General features: G+C 47.9%; 1 protein-coding gene across 6 annotated transcripts in view; it reads left to right on the forward strand.

The window, feature by feature from the left end:
* Positions 1–6,854, forward strand: part of NTM (neurotrimin) — a 671,163-nt gene extending 664,309 nt beyond the window's left edge. For all 6 annotated transcript variants that reach the window (XM_074936558.1, XM_074936557.1, XM_074936559.1 and 3 more), the window contains 2 exons: positions 5,121–5,276; positions 5,455–6,854. In XM_074936558.1, coding sequence (XP_074792659.1) covers positions 5,121–5,221 — 101 coding nt within the window. In that variant the 3' untranslated portion in view covers positions 5,222–5,276; positions 5,455–6,854. The remainder of the gene's footprint in view (positions 1–5,120; positions 5,277–5,454) is intronic.
* The last annotated feature ends 7,938 nt before the right edge of the window (positions 6,855–14,792 follow it).

The raw sequence follows: 14,792 nt of genomic DNA on the forward strand, positions 1-14,792 counted from the left end.
AAACCACCGAGAGGACCAATGCAACTAACTTCCTCGTTGCACCCCTGCTTTGTGGGGACTGCTGCAGCCCACCCATTAATGCTTGCAGGGTTCTAATTCAGTAGCATTAGGAATTAGGAGCAAGAAATGCACCTGTGATGAGGTGTAGCCATCCTTGTGTCCGGAATCCTGCAGCCTGTCCTTTCTTGTAGCCTAACATGCTATAGAGACCTTCTTTACACAGCCTTTTCCTCTGGATGCTGTGCAGCTCCCTGCCTAGCTCTCCCTACCTTGCTCTCGCTCTCTTTCTGTCCCCTTTTGCTGTGGCAAATATCAGGAGTATTTTCTGGTCTGATTCACTGGGTTTCAGAGAAAATTTGTCTCATTCGAGGTCCTTATTCCTCCCAGATGTTTTCAGCGGATAATTGATGCTTGTAACATTTCTGTAGGACACTACAGGGTTTGATAATTGGCCTCTTTGGACTGTCACATGTTTCTCTAATGAGCTGGAAGTAATGAATGCATGAGACCTGGAGAGCAGTCACAGCCTGGCCTCCTTATCAGCTGCACTGCTCCTGACACAGGAGTGCTAGCTCCTGCCAGCAAGGGTTCCATTATTATCCACCCACAGCGCTTGGCTCCCTCCAGAGCTTGCTCCGAAATTTCATCAGGTTCAGCCCAGGTTTCAGGCACCTGATGCTTTCAGCTCTCCAGGATGCTGGGTCCAACTTTGTTATGATAACCCCAGTTGACCCTCCGGTGCTGGCCAACATGGCTTTTCTTTTGAGTGGCGTGGACAACAGGTAAAAGAACTGAAATCTGTTTAGCCAAAGAAAAAGAGCATGTTAAAAAAAAAAAAAAAAAAAGACAGGAATAGCTACACCTTTCTCTGGTGCCAGAGGGCATCAAGACAAATGCACACCAGCAGCCAGAAACGCTCAGCATCCAATGTGCACCCAGCATGCTCAGCTCTTCAGAAAAGCTGACCACTTATTTTGGTGCCTAAAGAGGGCAAAGGCAAGTTCTTTTGAAAACCTGGTCAGAAATATCCCAATGGGAGCTGCTGGGACATTGTTGGGAAATCCGGCCCCAGTCATGGGTGCTGAGTAGGATTGGTTGGAAATTTTCTGTCAAAACTGTTTTCTTATGGAAAATTGGGGTTTTGACTAAACGGAACTTTTTTTTTCTTGGAAAGTGTCTGCTTTTGTGGAAAATTTCAATTTATCGCTGAAAAACAAAATGCCTGAACATGGAAATGTTTTCATTTGGAAATGCTGCTTCTGTGGTGCCTTAGGGGAGTTAGAGTCTAGTTGACTCATGTCCGCATTCTTCCCTTTGAGCTAGACTACCTGTCCAGACTGCATCTCCCATGGCTGGGGACTCCCATAATTCACAGCTTGTGGTTCATCCCGGCGGATGTAGTCTGACCAGGGAGCCTGGTCTACTGAGGGAAATGGCAAGAAGGCACACTAACTACAACTTCCATGAGGCACTTCAGCAGCATAGAAGTTTAAAGACTGCTAGTGAATAGCAGTGTCAAGTCTGCATTGAGTCCTGTCCACACTTAGTTCCATCTGGGGGGAGATATAAACCCTTTATGCTTTACTAGCATGTCTTCTTTTGCATGAGATGTGGAACAGAACTCCTGACTACTTCTTAAAAGTCGCATGACTGTTTCACGAGCATAGGGATTTTAATTATGTTATACAGGAGGTCAGAGTAGATGGGCACAGTGGGCCCTGCTGGCCTTGGAATCTATGAACTGTGGTTTCCCGTTCCAGTTCCCCTGTTTACCTATCATTCTTGCTGCCATTTCAATTGAATGGGGGAATTCTTCATTTCCTGTATCGGGTAGCTGTGCAAAGTTGCTGTGAACTTTTGAAAGGTTGTTTAAGGGAGGTGGATGCTTTGCAGTGATGGGGAAGAGATCCCTGTCTATATAAAGTTTGGAGTCGGCTTGGAAAGTTTGCCAAGCACTTTTCACTCATTGGCTGGAAGGTGTTGTATAAACATCAGCCATTGGGCCAATTTTAGTTACTCGGTGAGGAAGCTTTGAGTCCCTTCTCCCCCTCTAGTCTGACCGGGCTATGCAATCATCTTCTCTTGCACAGCAGATCCTCTGCCATTCCTCCTCCCAGCTAGTGTTGTAAAGTGGGTATGGCTGGGGGAACGGAGCCTGGCAGGGAAAAAGGCAGTGTGACCCAGACATCTCTGCTCTCCAAGCAATCGTCAGTTGCTGGTATAGTCTCTTAGGCCCATAAGCAACTGGTGCCAGTGAGAGCAGCCCCAAAATCAGAGGAGCCTAAATGTGATTTAAAGGCAACTTTGCATCCCCATTCCACAGCAGTTACTCCAATAACAGCTGAGGATCTGTCCCATTAACTTTCTCAGGTTCAGTAGGACTTCCTGCTCCTGCTACTAAGTGTCAGGAAATCTTCCCCATCAGTCATCTCATTAGAAAACATTTTCATCTTGATTTTGGGATCTTTTCAGTGTATTCAGCTGCCTTGTCATTTCTTTATGTTTTAAACAGCACAATTATTATTATTATGACGGTAGAGCCTAGGACTTTAGGAGAATTGGGGAGATAACGGCATGAAACTAATTAGTTATTGAGTTAAAATCTTTCCTCACTTCCATCCCTTCTAACTCCATCAAGTGCAGAATTCGTCCCCTCACTTAAGAGTTTGCAGCTTTTAATTTGTGTCTTTCTTTTAGTTATCGTTATTATTGTCTGAGCTGAACAAATAGTGACTCCCAAGAACGGCAAACTTTACAGACATTAACTAACCCTCGCAACACGCCAAGGTGGTAGGGAAGTATTGCTATCCCATTTATACAGACGGGAAAACTGAGGAAGGGATCACGGGCTGAGTTTTCAAAAGTGGCCATTGATTTTGGAATCAGTGGCCTCCTTTGAACCTTTTGGCCTGTGTGACTGGCACAAGGCCATGGAGGGAAAGAATCAGCTTCAGAGCTCAGGTTTGAATGCAAGAATCCTTGGTGTCTAGTCCCATGTCCAATCCACAAGGCCAGTCCCATCTCTGAGGCTTCCATTGCATGTATGTTAACTTGTTTGGTAGAACTCAGCTGGAAGAATGTGGCTCATGGTTTTACACTATGGAAGAATGGCCTCTGAGAGAGGAACAGAATAATATATCCCTCGCAGCCGTGTTCCTCCATCCCTTTTCCTCTCATTTGGGGTTCTCTGGTTCATTGGGCAAAGGGGGAAATTATCAATAAGCAAGAAACTTGGAGCCCAGGAGACCTTGTTAATCATGAAGATGGACAAAAATTATTGTTGGTTTTTTTGCAGAACACATCTTCTAACAGCAGGTCAGGTCTTATCTCCATGAAAACTTCCATAGTGCCATGGGGAAGTGAGACAAGTAAAACAGGAATGTATAGGAGTGACGAGGCAACAGAACCTGGGGCTAAAACAGGGACCTCTGGGGATTGTTTGGGGTATGGGCCTTTATGTCTTCTCTGCTTAATCATCCTGTCCCTTTGCCTGCTTCAGAAATCACTCTGCTGCTATTGAAAACCTGGACATAGAATAGCTGCTTTTATATTCTTGTTGCATTTCATGTGCACTTCCCTACCAACTGTGGTAGACACACCACAGAGGCCCAAGGACACTAAATAAGTGCTCACACGATTAACTTTGCCAACAAACAGGAAAGGCGGTGGAAAGAAACAAGATTACATGAGCCCAACAAGTGGCATCTTTTCCTCTTTTTGCCACATCGTGTCCAACCTCTGAGTGCTCAGCTCAGTTCTGCACGAAGTTCTCAGCTGGATGTAATTTTTCTCCAGCAAAAAAAATAGAGAGAAATCAGCCTCAAAGATTGGTGGCTTGAATCAGAGTTCATTCTTGACATTTTGCCTGTTATAAAATCCATGTGAAGGGCCCACCTGCAAGCACATTTTCCCAGTTGTACGTGTGAAACACGCCCGCACACAGCTGCTTCTCCAGGTTTGCAGGACACGTCTAGGAACACACCTGCCTTCCCACCTCCAAATCTGACACAGGGCTCATGGTCCTTTGGGTACCAACATATTCAGGTACCACCCAACTCCCATCCATAAGTCAACACACACAGCTGGCTCCTGCAGTTTTGCTGAAGTCAAGCACAAGCCATGGGATGTTCGCAGAAGTGAGCCCTTAACTGGATTTGTGAAAGACAGAAATGCCCAGACCATCTACCTTCATGGTTGTCAGTTTTGTGCCACAGATGATGTTCCTCTCCTAGAATGTGTAGTTAGGATGAGCTATCCCGCATCAGCCTTCCTTTTGCATAGGAGAGATTAAAAATAAATAAATAAAATAAGTGGGTTGCCATGAGTACTAGGAACGCTTGTGATGTGCTGTGGTATAAATGAGACCAACAGGCTGAAACTAAGAAAGAGGAAATTGAGACTGAACATCAGAAGTTCCTTACCAGTAGGATGCATTAGGCTGTGGAATAGCTTCTTCAGGGGAAGGGCTAGAAGCACCATGGTTTGAGGTTTCTAGAACTGGAGTGGAGAAGGCAGGTAAAAAAATGTGTTGTAGGTAGAAACCTGCATTGTCCTTCAGGAGATGGAGTGGAGGATCCAGTAGGGTTTCCATCTTAGAGGTCTTGGGCAAAGATTTTTCAGAAGAGACTATAGATTTTGGGCGCTCAACCTGAAACACTTGAGAGGTCCCTGAAAGAGGGTACTTAGCACTTTCTTTCCGGCCTCAATGGGTGTGTCTACACTGCAACTAGACCCCTGTGGCTGACCTGTACTGGTTAACTCCAACTGGAGCTAAGGGCTGCATAGGCGTTTGGGCTCAGGCTGCATCCCAAACTCTGGGACCCTCCCACTTTGCAGGGTCCTAGAGCCCGGGCGCCAGCCCAAGCCTGAACATCTACATGACAATTCAACCACCCCACGAGCCCAAATCAGCTGGCACGGGCCAGCCGTGGGTTTTTAATTGCAGACTAGATGTACCCTTTAAGTCATTTCAGGGTGGGCATCCAAAGACTGACATGCCCCAGATTACTTTTGCAGACATTGCCCTATGTTTCTATGAATTAACCAGGGCTAATTTGTTTATTTCTTGACTCCCCTGACTAACACCGTCGGATTTTTCCCTCCCCGCTCCCCCTTTGCAGGCCCTGGAGCAGTGCATGATGGGAACAACGGCACGTCAAGAAGAGCTGTCTGCATTGGGCTGCTTCCCCTCCTGCTGTTGCATCTGCTCCTCAAGTTTTGACCCAAGTGCGGATTCTGCGGAGTAGCGACAACCACAGCAACAAGAAGAAGAAAAAGTATAACACTTAAAAAAGAAAAATAAGCGTTATAATAAAGAGAAAATCTGAGGGGGAGAGAGAGGGGGGAAAAAAGGGAATTTTGAAAAAAAATCCAGTTTTTTCTCACTGAAGTTTTGACACAGCTGAATCTTTTTCTTTCTTTCTCTTTTTTCCTTTGCTTTCTGCAACGGACAAGTGTGCCGGTACCAAGGACCAACCAGTACATTTGGCTGAACGGCTCCCCCCGTGCCCCCCCACCACATCCCCCATTCCAAGGCAGCTGGCTCGGTTATTTCTTTCCGCTCAACTCTCCCACACGGATGATTACGGAGTCGGCCGCTCCAGCACATGCATATACAGACGCACAAGCCCTTTTCTTTTTTTTGAGATTTTCCCTCCCTTTCATGGACTGTGCTGCCATTCGTGTTAGTATGAAACAAACAAGCAAAAATTGACGCCGCCAAGACACATGAAAAGGAACAAAGCAAACCGGTTGTTAAACATTTCTTCATTCTGCTACACACGGACATCATGGAGAATGAGGGATCTGATTCATTCTTAATTTTATTAATTATATTTTCTGATATGAGCCTAGAACTGTTAGTTCATAAAAAACAACAAAACAAAACAAAAACAAAAAAAGAGAAGTATGTTAATGAAGCATTAAAAACAAAACAAGCAAATAGTGTTCTTCTTAACTAGGTGTGCAAGAGGTGGAATCTCAGCTTGTCTTAGGGGTTTTGCAAAATTGGTGTGAAGAGTCAACAAGTCCGGGGGGCGGGGGGGTGTTTACAAAAAATTCCTCCACCAGCGTTATTGAAACTTCATCCATCTCTCTGGTGTTTAACGCAGAAGATGCTATGCTGTATACATACTGTTTTGGAAACGGAAAAAGGTGTGCTCACTGTAGGTTGAGTTGGATGGATATGCTTATTCTTTTTATGGGATATATACATATATATATATATACACATATATATATTATTTTTTTTGTTAGCGTTCTAGCCACATTATTTCTCAGCAGGGTCCTTCTTCTGCCATTCCTGCATGCTGTATATGGACTTAGCTGTGTATTGGTCTTCTTCTAAGAGATGATAGAGTCTATTGATGATTGTGTAATCAATTCCTGCCTATTATTTTGTCCCCTCCTTCCCTTGGGTTATTTACATGTTGGAGACACTTATTAAAAAACAACAACCAACCAACCAAACATAAAAGGAAAAGTGAAAGCTGCAGCGTCTCTTTGCAGGTTTGGCTATTCCAAGGGGAAACCATGAATAACAAGAAGTATTCGTCATTCCTCCTTTTCTACACAGCCTGGAGCATTAACACAACAACACCGCAAACTAAAAAAGTCAACAGAAAAGAAACAAAAACCCGTCACCCACCTTTGATTTGGCCATCGGCTGGTTGTATGACACGTGTGTGGCTATGGGAGAAATTAACTTGCTTTATTATTTCGTTTCCTTCTTGGTGGACAAAACTGAAGAAACGTGCTTCACATCGAGGTTCTGGGATAGCCCTATGGCCGGAGGCCCTCCGGTGTCCTTGACTTGTTTGGGAGGGACGAGAGGGGGAGGTTGTGTCTGACTATACATTAAAAAAATGTTCCGTGTTGCCGTTCAGCCTGGTTGTAGTACCTCATTGTGAAGCTTGGAGAACTGGTCATATCGGGGGGTGGGGGTGGATCTGTGCTTGTATAATGTTTTCTTGTTTAATTCTTCAGTAAACGCCTGCTCTCCCCTGCAGGGGAGAAGTGAGTTTGAGAACAACGGCCCAGATCCTCAAAGGTATTTAGGCTCCTAATTCCCACTGGGCGTTAGGTGCTTAAAAAACCTTTGAGGATCTGGGCCATCTAGCTCTGGAGTCCTGCTGTGAGTCTGATGGAGGAGATGCAGTCTCTGAGGAGGAAGGGTGGCAGACAGATGACACAGGTCCTCATCCCTGCCTGATGGCTATTACATGCTTGTATGAATGCCTCACCGCTATGGATAATGTCCAGATGCAGCTGACATTTGGGGCGTGGTGGGGGAATAGGGAGGAGAGAGGTAATGCTAAATAACAATAATAAACAACAACATGGCCAGCACTGCAGCATGGAATGAAGGAGGGAGAGCGAAAATCCCCCGATCCCGCTCAGTCCATCGTAATAGGCTTTGAGTCTCAAAGCCCGCTGACGTCAGCTGAAAGACTCCCATTGACTTTACTGGCTTTGGATCAGTGAGTCTGGGGGTCTCTTGGAATAGACTGCTGGGGGCTGAGCCTGGGGACTGCTAGCAACTCTCACTTTCTACTCCCTCAGCATTTTGCAGGATCAGGCCTTTCATCGAATAGAGCAGGCTGCTCATGTCAGCCCCAGAAAGTTAAAGACAATACTGCAGAGCCCTAAAATGGACTCTACTTTCAAAAGGTCCTGACCTACTGGGGAATGTCCTCCAGATTCCAATGCCCGTTAGTCATACTCTGTTGTCTTTTATTTTCAGGGGCTTCCTTGGTCTCTCTCTTCTTTAACTGCAGAATTACGGTTCAGCCTTAGGGCTGGATTCTGATCTCGTGTTCAGCTGTGCAAACCCACTGAACCCAATGGAGCTGTGCCCAGATTTGCCACCAAAGAATTTTGACAGCGGGGATACTCCAAGTTTTCACTAGAGTAACTGAGAACAGGATCTGGCCCTCAGCAATTAAATGGCTGCTTTTTTTTTTTTTAAGGCCAGTGATCAAATTATCCTGTAATAGCTTCCTGAAGGGATCGGCATTGATCAAAAGAAAGGGTGGAAGCTGTCTTCCTGTTAGCACAAATGACTGAGCTCCTGAGGTGCTGATCGAATTAGATGGAGGATCAAATTAACCAGGGGTTGAAGTAAGTGAAAGCAGCAGTTGAATCTAGGGGGATAAAATAGTGAACTGCACCATTCCATCCCCTGGGGAGAAAGATAAATACATCAGCATCTCCGTTTTGGTGAAACGTGAGTGGTCTGATGTCTGAGCTGTCCCACAAGGAGTAGTTAACCAGAGAGTGCTAATCCCAGAGGACATGCATATTCTTCCTGGTGCCTGGCCAGAGAAGGACACAGAAATAAAGCTGTGATGGTACGCAAAACACAGGAGGAGAGAAATGGAGAGGGAGAATGTGATGGAAAAGGTGTGGGTGGGGTTCATTTTAAATTGATGAGTGGATGCCAGAAGCAAAGCGGAATAAAATATTAATGATTAAAGGCTTTTTCTAAATGTGTAAGTAACAAAGCATTTGTTTCAACGGTCAGTTCTCTTCCCGCAGGGGCTTGGATTGGAGCCTCAACAGTCTAGGTGACAGGTTCAAACCCAGCATGCAGTCTGTGGAGAGTGAAAGCCCTTGGTCAGGGGGAGGTGGTACAGACACCTGTCCCCATCACAGAAACCCCCAGCACCATTGGTGCTTGTCAAGTGGTAATCTCCGCAGAGAAGCCAGAGTCTCAAGGGGACACAGAGAATGAACTCTCTGCTTTATCCTCAGACGTGGTCTCTCACCAGGGCGTGACTGGAACCTGTTCATGGAGCACTGCTGGGGAAGCTGGCATCACTGATTTCTGTGCTCTGTGCATTCTTAAGGAAAATCAAAGGACGTTAGCAAAAATATCTCGCCAAGTGTCTCTCTCTCAAGATCTCTTTTTTTTTTCTAACCCTATTTCTGTAGGGATTCTCCCTGACTTTTCTGAGCCTTGTCTGTCATAGTTCTCTGTTCCTGGAAGCGAGCTGCAGCCGGGCTACTCCCTGCACCATGTAGCTGTGGGACTCAGGGACATTGGGTCAGTGTGGGAAGGGCGCACCTTACAAAGCTGGCTAACAGATAGATCTCCAAACGTAATTGTCACCAGGGAATCATCATCAAGCAGGTGCATTTCTAGTGGGGTCCCCCAGGGATCAGTTCTTGGCCCTATGCTATTTAACATCTTTATCGAGGATCTGGAAGAAAACAGATCACCACTGATGAAGTTTGCAGATGACCCAGAAAACGGGGGAGAGAGAAACAATGAAGAGAACAGGTCAGTGGTACAGAGCGAAGTAAATTGCTTGGTAAGCTGGGTGCAAGCCGTGTGTGGTTTAATATGGCTAAATGTAAAAGTCTATAACTAGGGACAAAGAATCTGGCCCTTGCTTAGAGGATGCAGGGGCTCTTTTTCAGTCAGAAAACTGAAAAACACAAAACAAAAAAAACCATCGGTGATGGTGGATAATCAGCTGAACATGAGTTCCCAGTGTGACACTGTGGCCCAAAGCACTCATCCTGGAATGCATAAGCAGGGGAAATCTCAACTAGATTATTTTACCTCTGTATTTGGCGCTGGTGGACCACTGTTGGAATCCTGTGTCCAGTCTGGGTGCTCGCAATTCAAGAAGGATGCGGACACATTGAAGAGGGTTCAGAGAAGAGCCACGAGAACTACTGAAGGATTAGAAAACCTGCTTGATAGCAATGAGAAGCAAGGAGCTCAAGCTATTTAGTTTAACAAAGAGAAGGTTAAGGGGTGGCATGACTACAGTCCGTAAGTACCTGCAGGGGGAACCACTACCTGATAATGGGCTCTTCAATCTAACAGAGAAAAGCATAGCATGATGCAATGGCTGGAAGTTGAAGCTAGACAAATTCAGACTGGAAATAAGGTGTTGATTTCTAACAGTGAGAATAGTTAACCATTGGAACGATGCACCAAGGGTTGTATTGGATTCTCCATCACAGGCAATTTTTCAGTAAAGAATGGCTGTTTTTTCTCAGGGCTCTGTTGTAGGAATATTTCCAGAGAAGCCCTAAGGCCTGTGACAGGGTTGGACTAGATGATCACAATCACCCTTTCTGACCTTGGAATCTAGGACTCTCTGAACTCCAGCTAGTCAATGAGAACAACTCCGGCAGCTCGGCCCTGTGCAATGTTTCACTCCAAGTTGCATCAAAGGGAAGAGTAGTGGTGGACCTGCTCACCCTGCACCAGCTCGGGGAATAACTACCCAAGAACACAAGCTCAGCAGCTGGCTGAGTTCTGCCTTGCCCTGACTTGCTAGCCACTGTCTTTGCCTCCCTTTTGCTGCATTCAGTCTGCCTTTTCCATAGTTTGCCCCCCTTCCCTAGGGTGACCAGACATCCCGATTTTTAGGTCTTTGTCCCACGTCCCGACCGATGCATGGTTGGGATGCCATTTGTCCCAATATTGTGGCTTTGGCTGCTCTGGCGTGTTGGTTTTTTTTTTTTTTTGCTTCCCCCAAGTGTCCCGAGATTTTCTCCCTTTCATCTGGTCACCCTACCCTTCCCTGAGATTTTATTCCTCCAGACCACTTCAATCTTCTGCTCCCCTTAGCTGCCTCTGCCCTGCGGGGAGCAACCAGCAGCCTCCACCCCTGGAGACAAGCAGGGAAGGCAGAAGGAGAGCGGGGGAAAAAGATAGGAACCAAAGCCTCAGATCATGCAAACGTGTGCGACCCACTGTGCGTGTGTTACAGGTCTTTGTGCCCAAGCCACAGAGGATTGGAGGCTGCTACAGACGCACTACTAGATATAGAATTAGCCCCAGCTATTGCAATTCATGCTTTTCCAGCCACGAGGTTCCCAGTTCAATCCCTGCAGTGCCAGCCAAGAGGGCAGCCCTATCACAGCCACCCCCCCCCGCCCTTTAAGCCTGCGAGTAGTTGGCATGAGGCGGCTGAAGTTAAGCACATGCGCCCCCCTACCCCATGGCAAGCGCCAGCCCAGCCCTGGGCATTTGCAGGGTCGCCCTGCGTGCCCATGGCGAGCTGCAGTGCTGCGACTCTGCCAGCAGGTGGTGCTGTGTGAGGTTATAAATCAGCCGGGCCGCCGCCCCCACGTGGTGATCCGAGACGGTGCCTGCCCGCGTGGGGGGCTTGGAGTGTTTGGTTCCCCCTGTGCCCCCAGCTCCTCGTCACCCCCTCTTTCGGGCTGCACGTGGCCAAGGTAAGCGAGGCCAGCTTCCTGCTGCTGTCCTGGGCAGGGGGGGGTGGAAGGAGGCCAGCTGAGTCCAATGCACCTTGCAGCTGGTTGCCCGGGGGCTTCCCCCTTGCATTTCCTTGCCCCACTGCTCAGGCGTTTGCCAGGCCCCATGTGGTTAACCACAGAGCCGTGCCCCTGCCTTTGCAAAAAAGTGACAGCGCACGTCGGCTCCTGCATGGAGCCGGCCCCTCCGAAAGGCATGGCCCTTGCACGGCACTGAAATCATCGCCCCTTGCACCGTCCCCTCGCAGCCCGGGCCCTGTTTTACCGGCTGCCCTCCCAGCCTCCCCCTGGGTCTGGGGTGGGGCCGGGGATGAGGGGTTTGGGGTCTGGGAGGGGGTCAGGGGTAGAGGCAGAGGGTTGGGGGTCAAGGCTAGGGGCAGAGGGTTGGGGGGGGCATGAGGGCTCTGGCTGGGGATCAGGCTCTGGGGTGAGGCCATGGATGAGGGGTTTGGGGTGCAGGTTTCCATGGAGAGAGCGAGAGGACTCCCCCCCACCCCCCCGAGACCTCTTTTGCTGCAGCAGCCCAGGGCCGAGCGCCTCTCCCTGCTGGGCGCCTGCAGCCCTTAATAGCCTGCTCTGCAGCTTAGAGGGACTTGAGGCCCAATTTAAGGCCCCCTGTAATGGCAGGGAATTGATTAGGTGAGACACACCCAGATTAGCCCAGCAGTTGAAGGTTACCTCATAGGATCATACCCTTGCCAGGTTGGAAGGGATCTCAAGAGATCCCCCTGCGCTGGGGGGAAGTAAATGTAGACCCTCCCAGGTAGGTGTTTGGCCATCCTGTTCTTAAAAATCTCCAATGAGGGGGATTCCACAACCTCCCCAGGCAACCTGGTCCGGGGCTTCACTCTCTTTAGAGTTAGGCTGTTTTTCCTAGTGTCTATCCTAAATCCCCCTTGCTGTGTAAGAAGGTGGTGAAAATCCCAGAACTCAATGGGACTCTGCACCATACAGTGACTCACACACCTAAGTGTTTGCAGGATCGGGGCCTTAATTATCATGAGGGTTGGGAATTATACTTTATAGGCCCGGTTATCAAGGGCTGAGCACCCACGCAGCTGGGACCTGATCTTCAGTGCATACATAAAAACCTGGCCACTGCGTTTAGTGCCTAAATAAGTGTTTGATGTCCGTGAAGGTGCAGCTCCAGATGATTTTAAAAGAATCATTCCTTATCATTGACTTTTTAAAGCCATGTACTTTGTAGGCAATCGATGGCTGGTTAGTTTGTAGTAATTCAGTAGGTGTTCCCCATTTCTTCCTGTCCAACATAGGTGTTATTTGCTGCTGCTGCGTTCTACCCCAGAGGTGGCTGTGTGCCCATAGCAGTTGAAATAATTGTGTGCCTAGTTTGCAAAGTGCTTTAGAAGAGTCTGATAGTAGGTAAGGAGGGATTGGAAGTGGGGAAGTAAGTTTTGGGGAAGAGGGTCTGTTATTTAATTGATCCTATTTGCTTTTCAGTCCTTAAACAGTGAGCTGGAAAATCTCTTGGTTTCTGGTCTGGAAAGCTCAGTCTGAAGAGGAGGGGTTTGGCCAGCTAGTATGCACCAACCCCGCCTTGCTGCAAGTTTTGGGGCGGGTTGGGGAACCTTTGTAACACTGGAAGTTTGGATAATTAGGCGTTTCAGTCTGCTGGGTTTATGACCAGCACCTCAGCAGAGGAGGGATGGTCCAGAGCTCACAACACTAGTCTGGGACGCTCATCTGCATGGCCACAGACTTCCTGTGTGACCACGGGCAAGTCACTTAGTGTCTCTGTGCCTCAGTTACCCAGCTGTACAATGGGGATACTAGCAGTGTCCTGCCCCCCAAAGGGATTGTGAGGCTACAAACATTAGTGTGTGGGGCTCTCAGATACCATGGTAGTGAGGGCCAGATAAGAATCTAAAAGAGAGAGCTTTAGACTGGGCTTTTCCATAATAGCCTATTGGAGTTAGGCACCTAAATCCCAGTGCATTTCAATGAGTGCCTAATTCCCCGAGGCTCCTTTGGAAAAGCCCAGCCATAACCAGAGCAACTTCAGGTTAGATATGGGAAAACCAGGTCTGCAGTGTAACTGGTGCCTGCAGTTGCTTTGGAAAGTGGGCACAGGGAGGAAGTGGTGCCAGCCACTCAGGGGGCTGTGTTTTCTGATAATATAGGGGATGCTAACCCCATTGAATAACCCCTGCAGCCCTGCCAATCTGTGATCATATTGCCAATCCATGTGGTAACTGGAAGAGGTTTCTGCAGCAGAATGCCAACTTGCCACTGTAGACAAGGCACACAGGCTGTTTCAGGACAGATATTTGGTGCCAGCCCAGGTTGGGAGTGACCTGAAGTTTATGGCTTTCTGATGGAAATTTGGCTCACATGCATTCAGTTGATGATCTCCACCCAGATGTTAGGCCCTGATTCTGAAGTCAGGTCCCCTTAGCACAATCACCTCCAGCTTCCTCGGTTCGATAAGACTACAGGGGTCCAAGCGAGCAGCTCTGATTGCAGGAGCAGAGCTCTGGGGATGAAAGGCCATGCCCACCAAGCCCTAAAAAAAACTTCTATCCATTCCTCCCTCCCTCCTTGCATCCAATCTTCATAGATTTCAAAGCCAGAAGTGACCATTCTGATCATGTAGTCCGCCTCCTACCTGCCCAAGACTGTAGAATCCCACCCAGTGACCTCAGACAGGCTGCCTGATCGCAGAGAGGCGAGGATTGGGAGGATTTGCAGTTTGGGCTTTCCTTTCACTGCTCCACATCCTGCTTCAGGAATATTGGCAGGGAGAAGCTCTCCCTGCGGCTGCCCATCAGATAAGTGGAGGGTTTTTAGTCCCCAGCCCTCTCGTGCCAAACTAGCTAAATTCATTTTAATTAGAGCACATATACATATTAGCACACAAAAAGGGGACTGGCAGGTAGGGAAGCATTGTTGTCTCTGTACACTGGATGGGTAAGGCTGGCCCTAGAATAGCATGTCCAGGTCTAGTGGGCACACATCAAGCGAGATGTGGAAATGCTGGGGAGAGTTCAAAGGAGGGGTTAACAAAAAATGATCCAGGGGCTGGAAAACAAGCCAAGTGATGGAGCTCGACCCTGGCAGTTTAGTGAAGAGAAGGCTGAGAGGTGACTTGATCACTGTGGCTAGGTATTTACTCGTGCAAAGAGATCCGGGTGCGAGGTTCAGTCTTGCTGACGAAGGCACAAGAAGATTCAGTGGCTGGAAGCTGAAGTGCGGTAAATTCAGCGGTGAAGTAAGGGGCAATTTCTTAGCAGCGAGGGTAATTAAACAGTGGAACAGCTTACCAGGGGAGATGTGGCCTCCCCATCGCTTGGAGTCTTTACAATTAGATCACATATTTCTTTATAAAGATATCTGGGAGAAATTCTATGGCCTGGCTATGCAAGGGATTGGGCTGGATGGTCATGGTAGTCCCTTCTGACCCCTGCTCATTCCCTCACTTCATGGGCCAGGGAGAGAACAGGAAGCTCTGCATTGCCCTCAATGTGCTCATAACACTTGCCGTGGTGTATTAAAACAATGGCTATAACACAGTCTCATGCTTCAGGGCTTCAATT

The sequence above is a fragment of the Natator depressus genome, chromosome 22, assembly GCF_965152275.1.
Source record: "Natator depressus isolate rNatDep1 chromosome 22, rNatDep2.hap1, whole genome shotgun sequence".
Taxonomy (NCBI): domain Eukaryota; kingdom Metazoa; phylum Chordata; order Testudines; family Cheloniidae; genus Natator; species Natator depressus.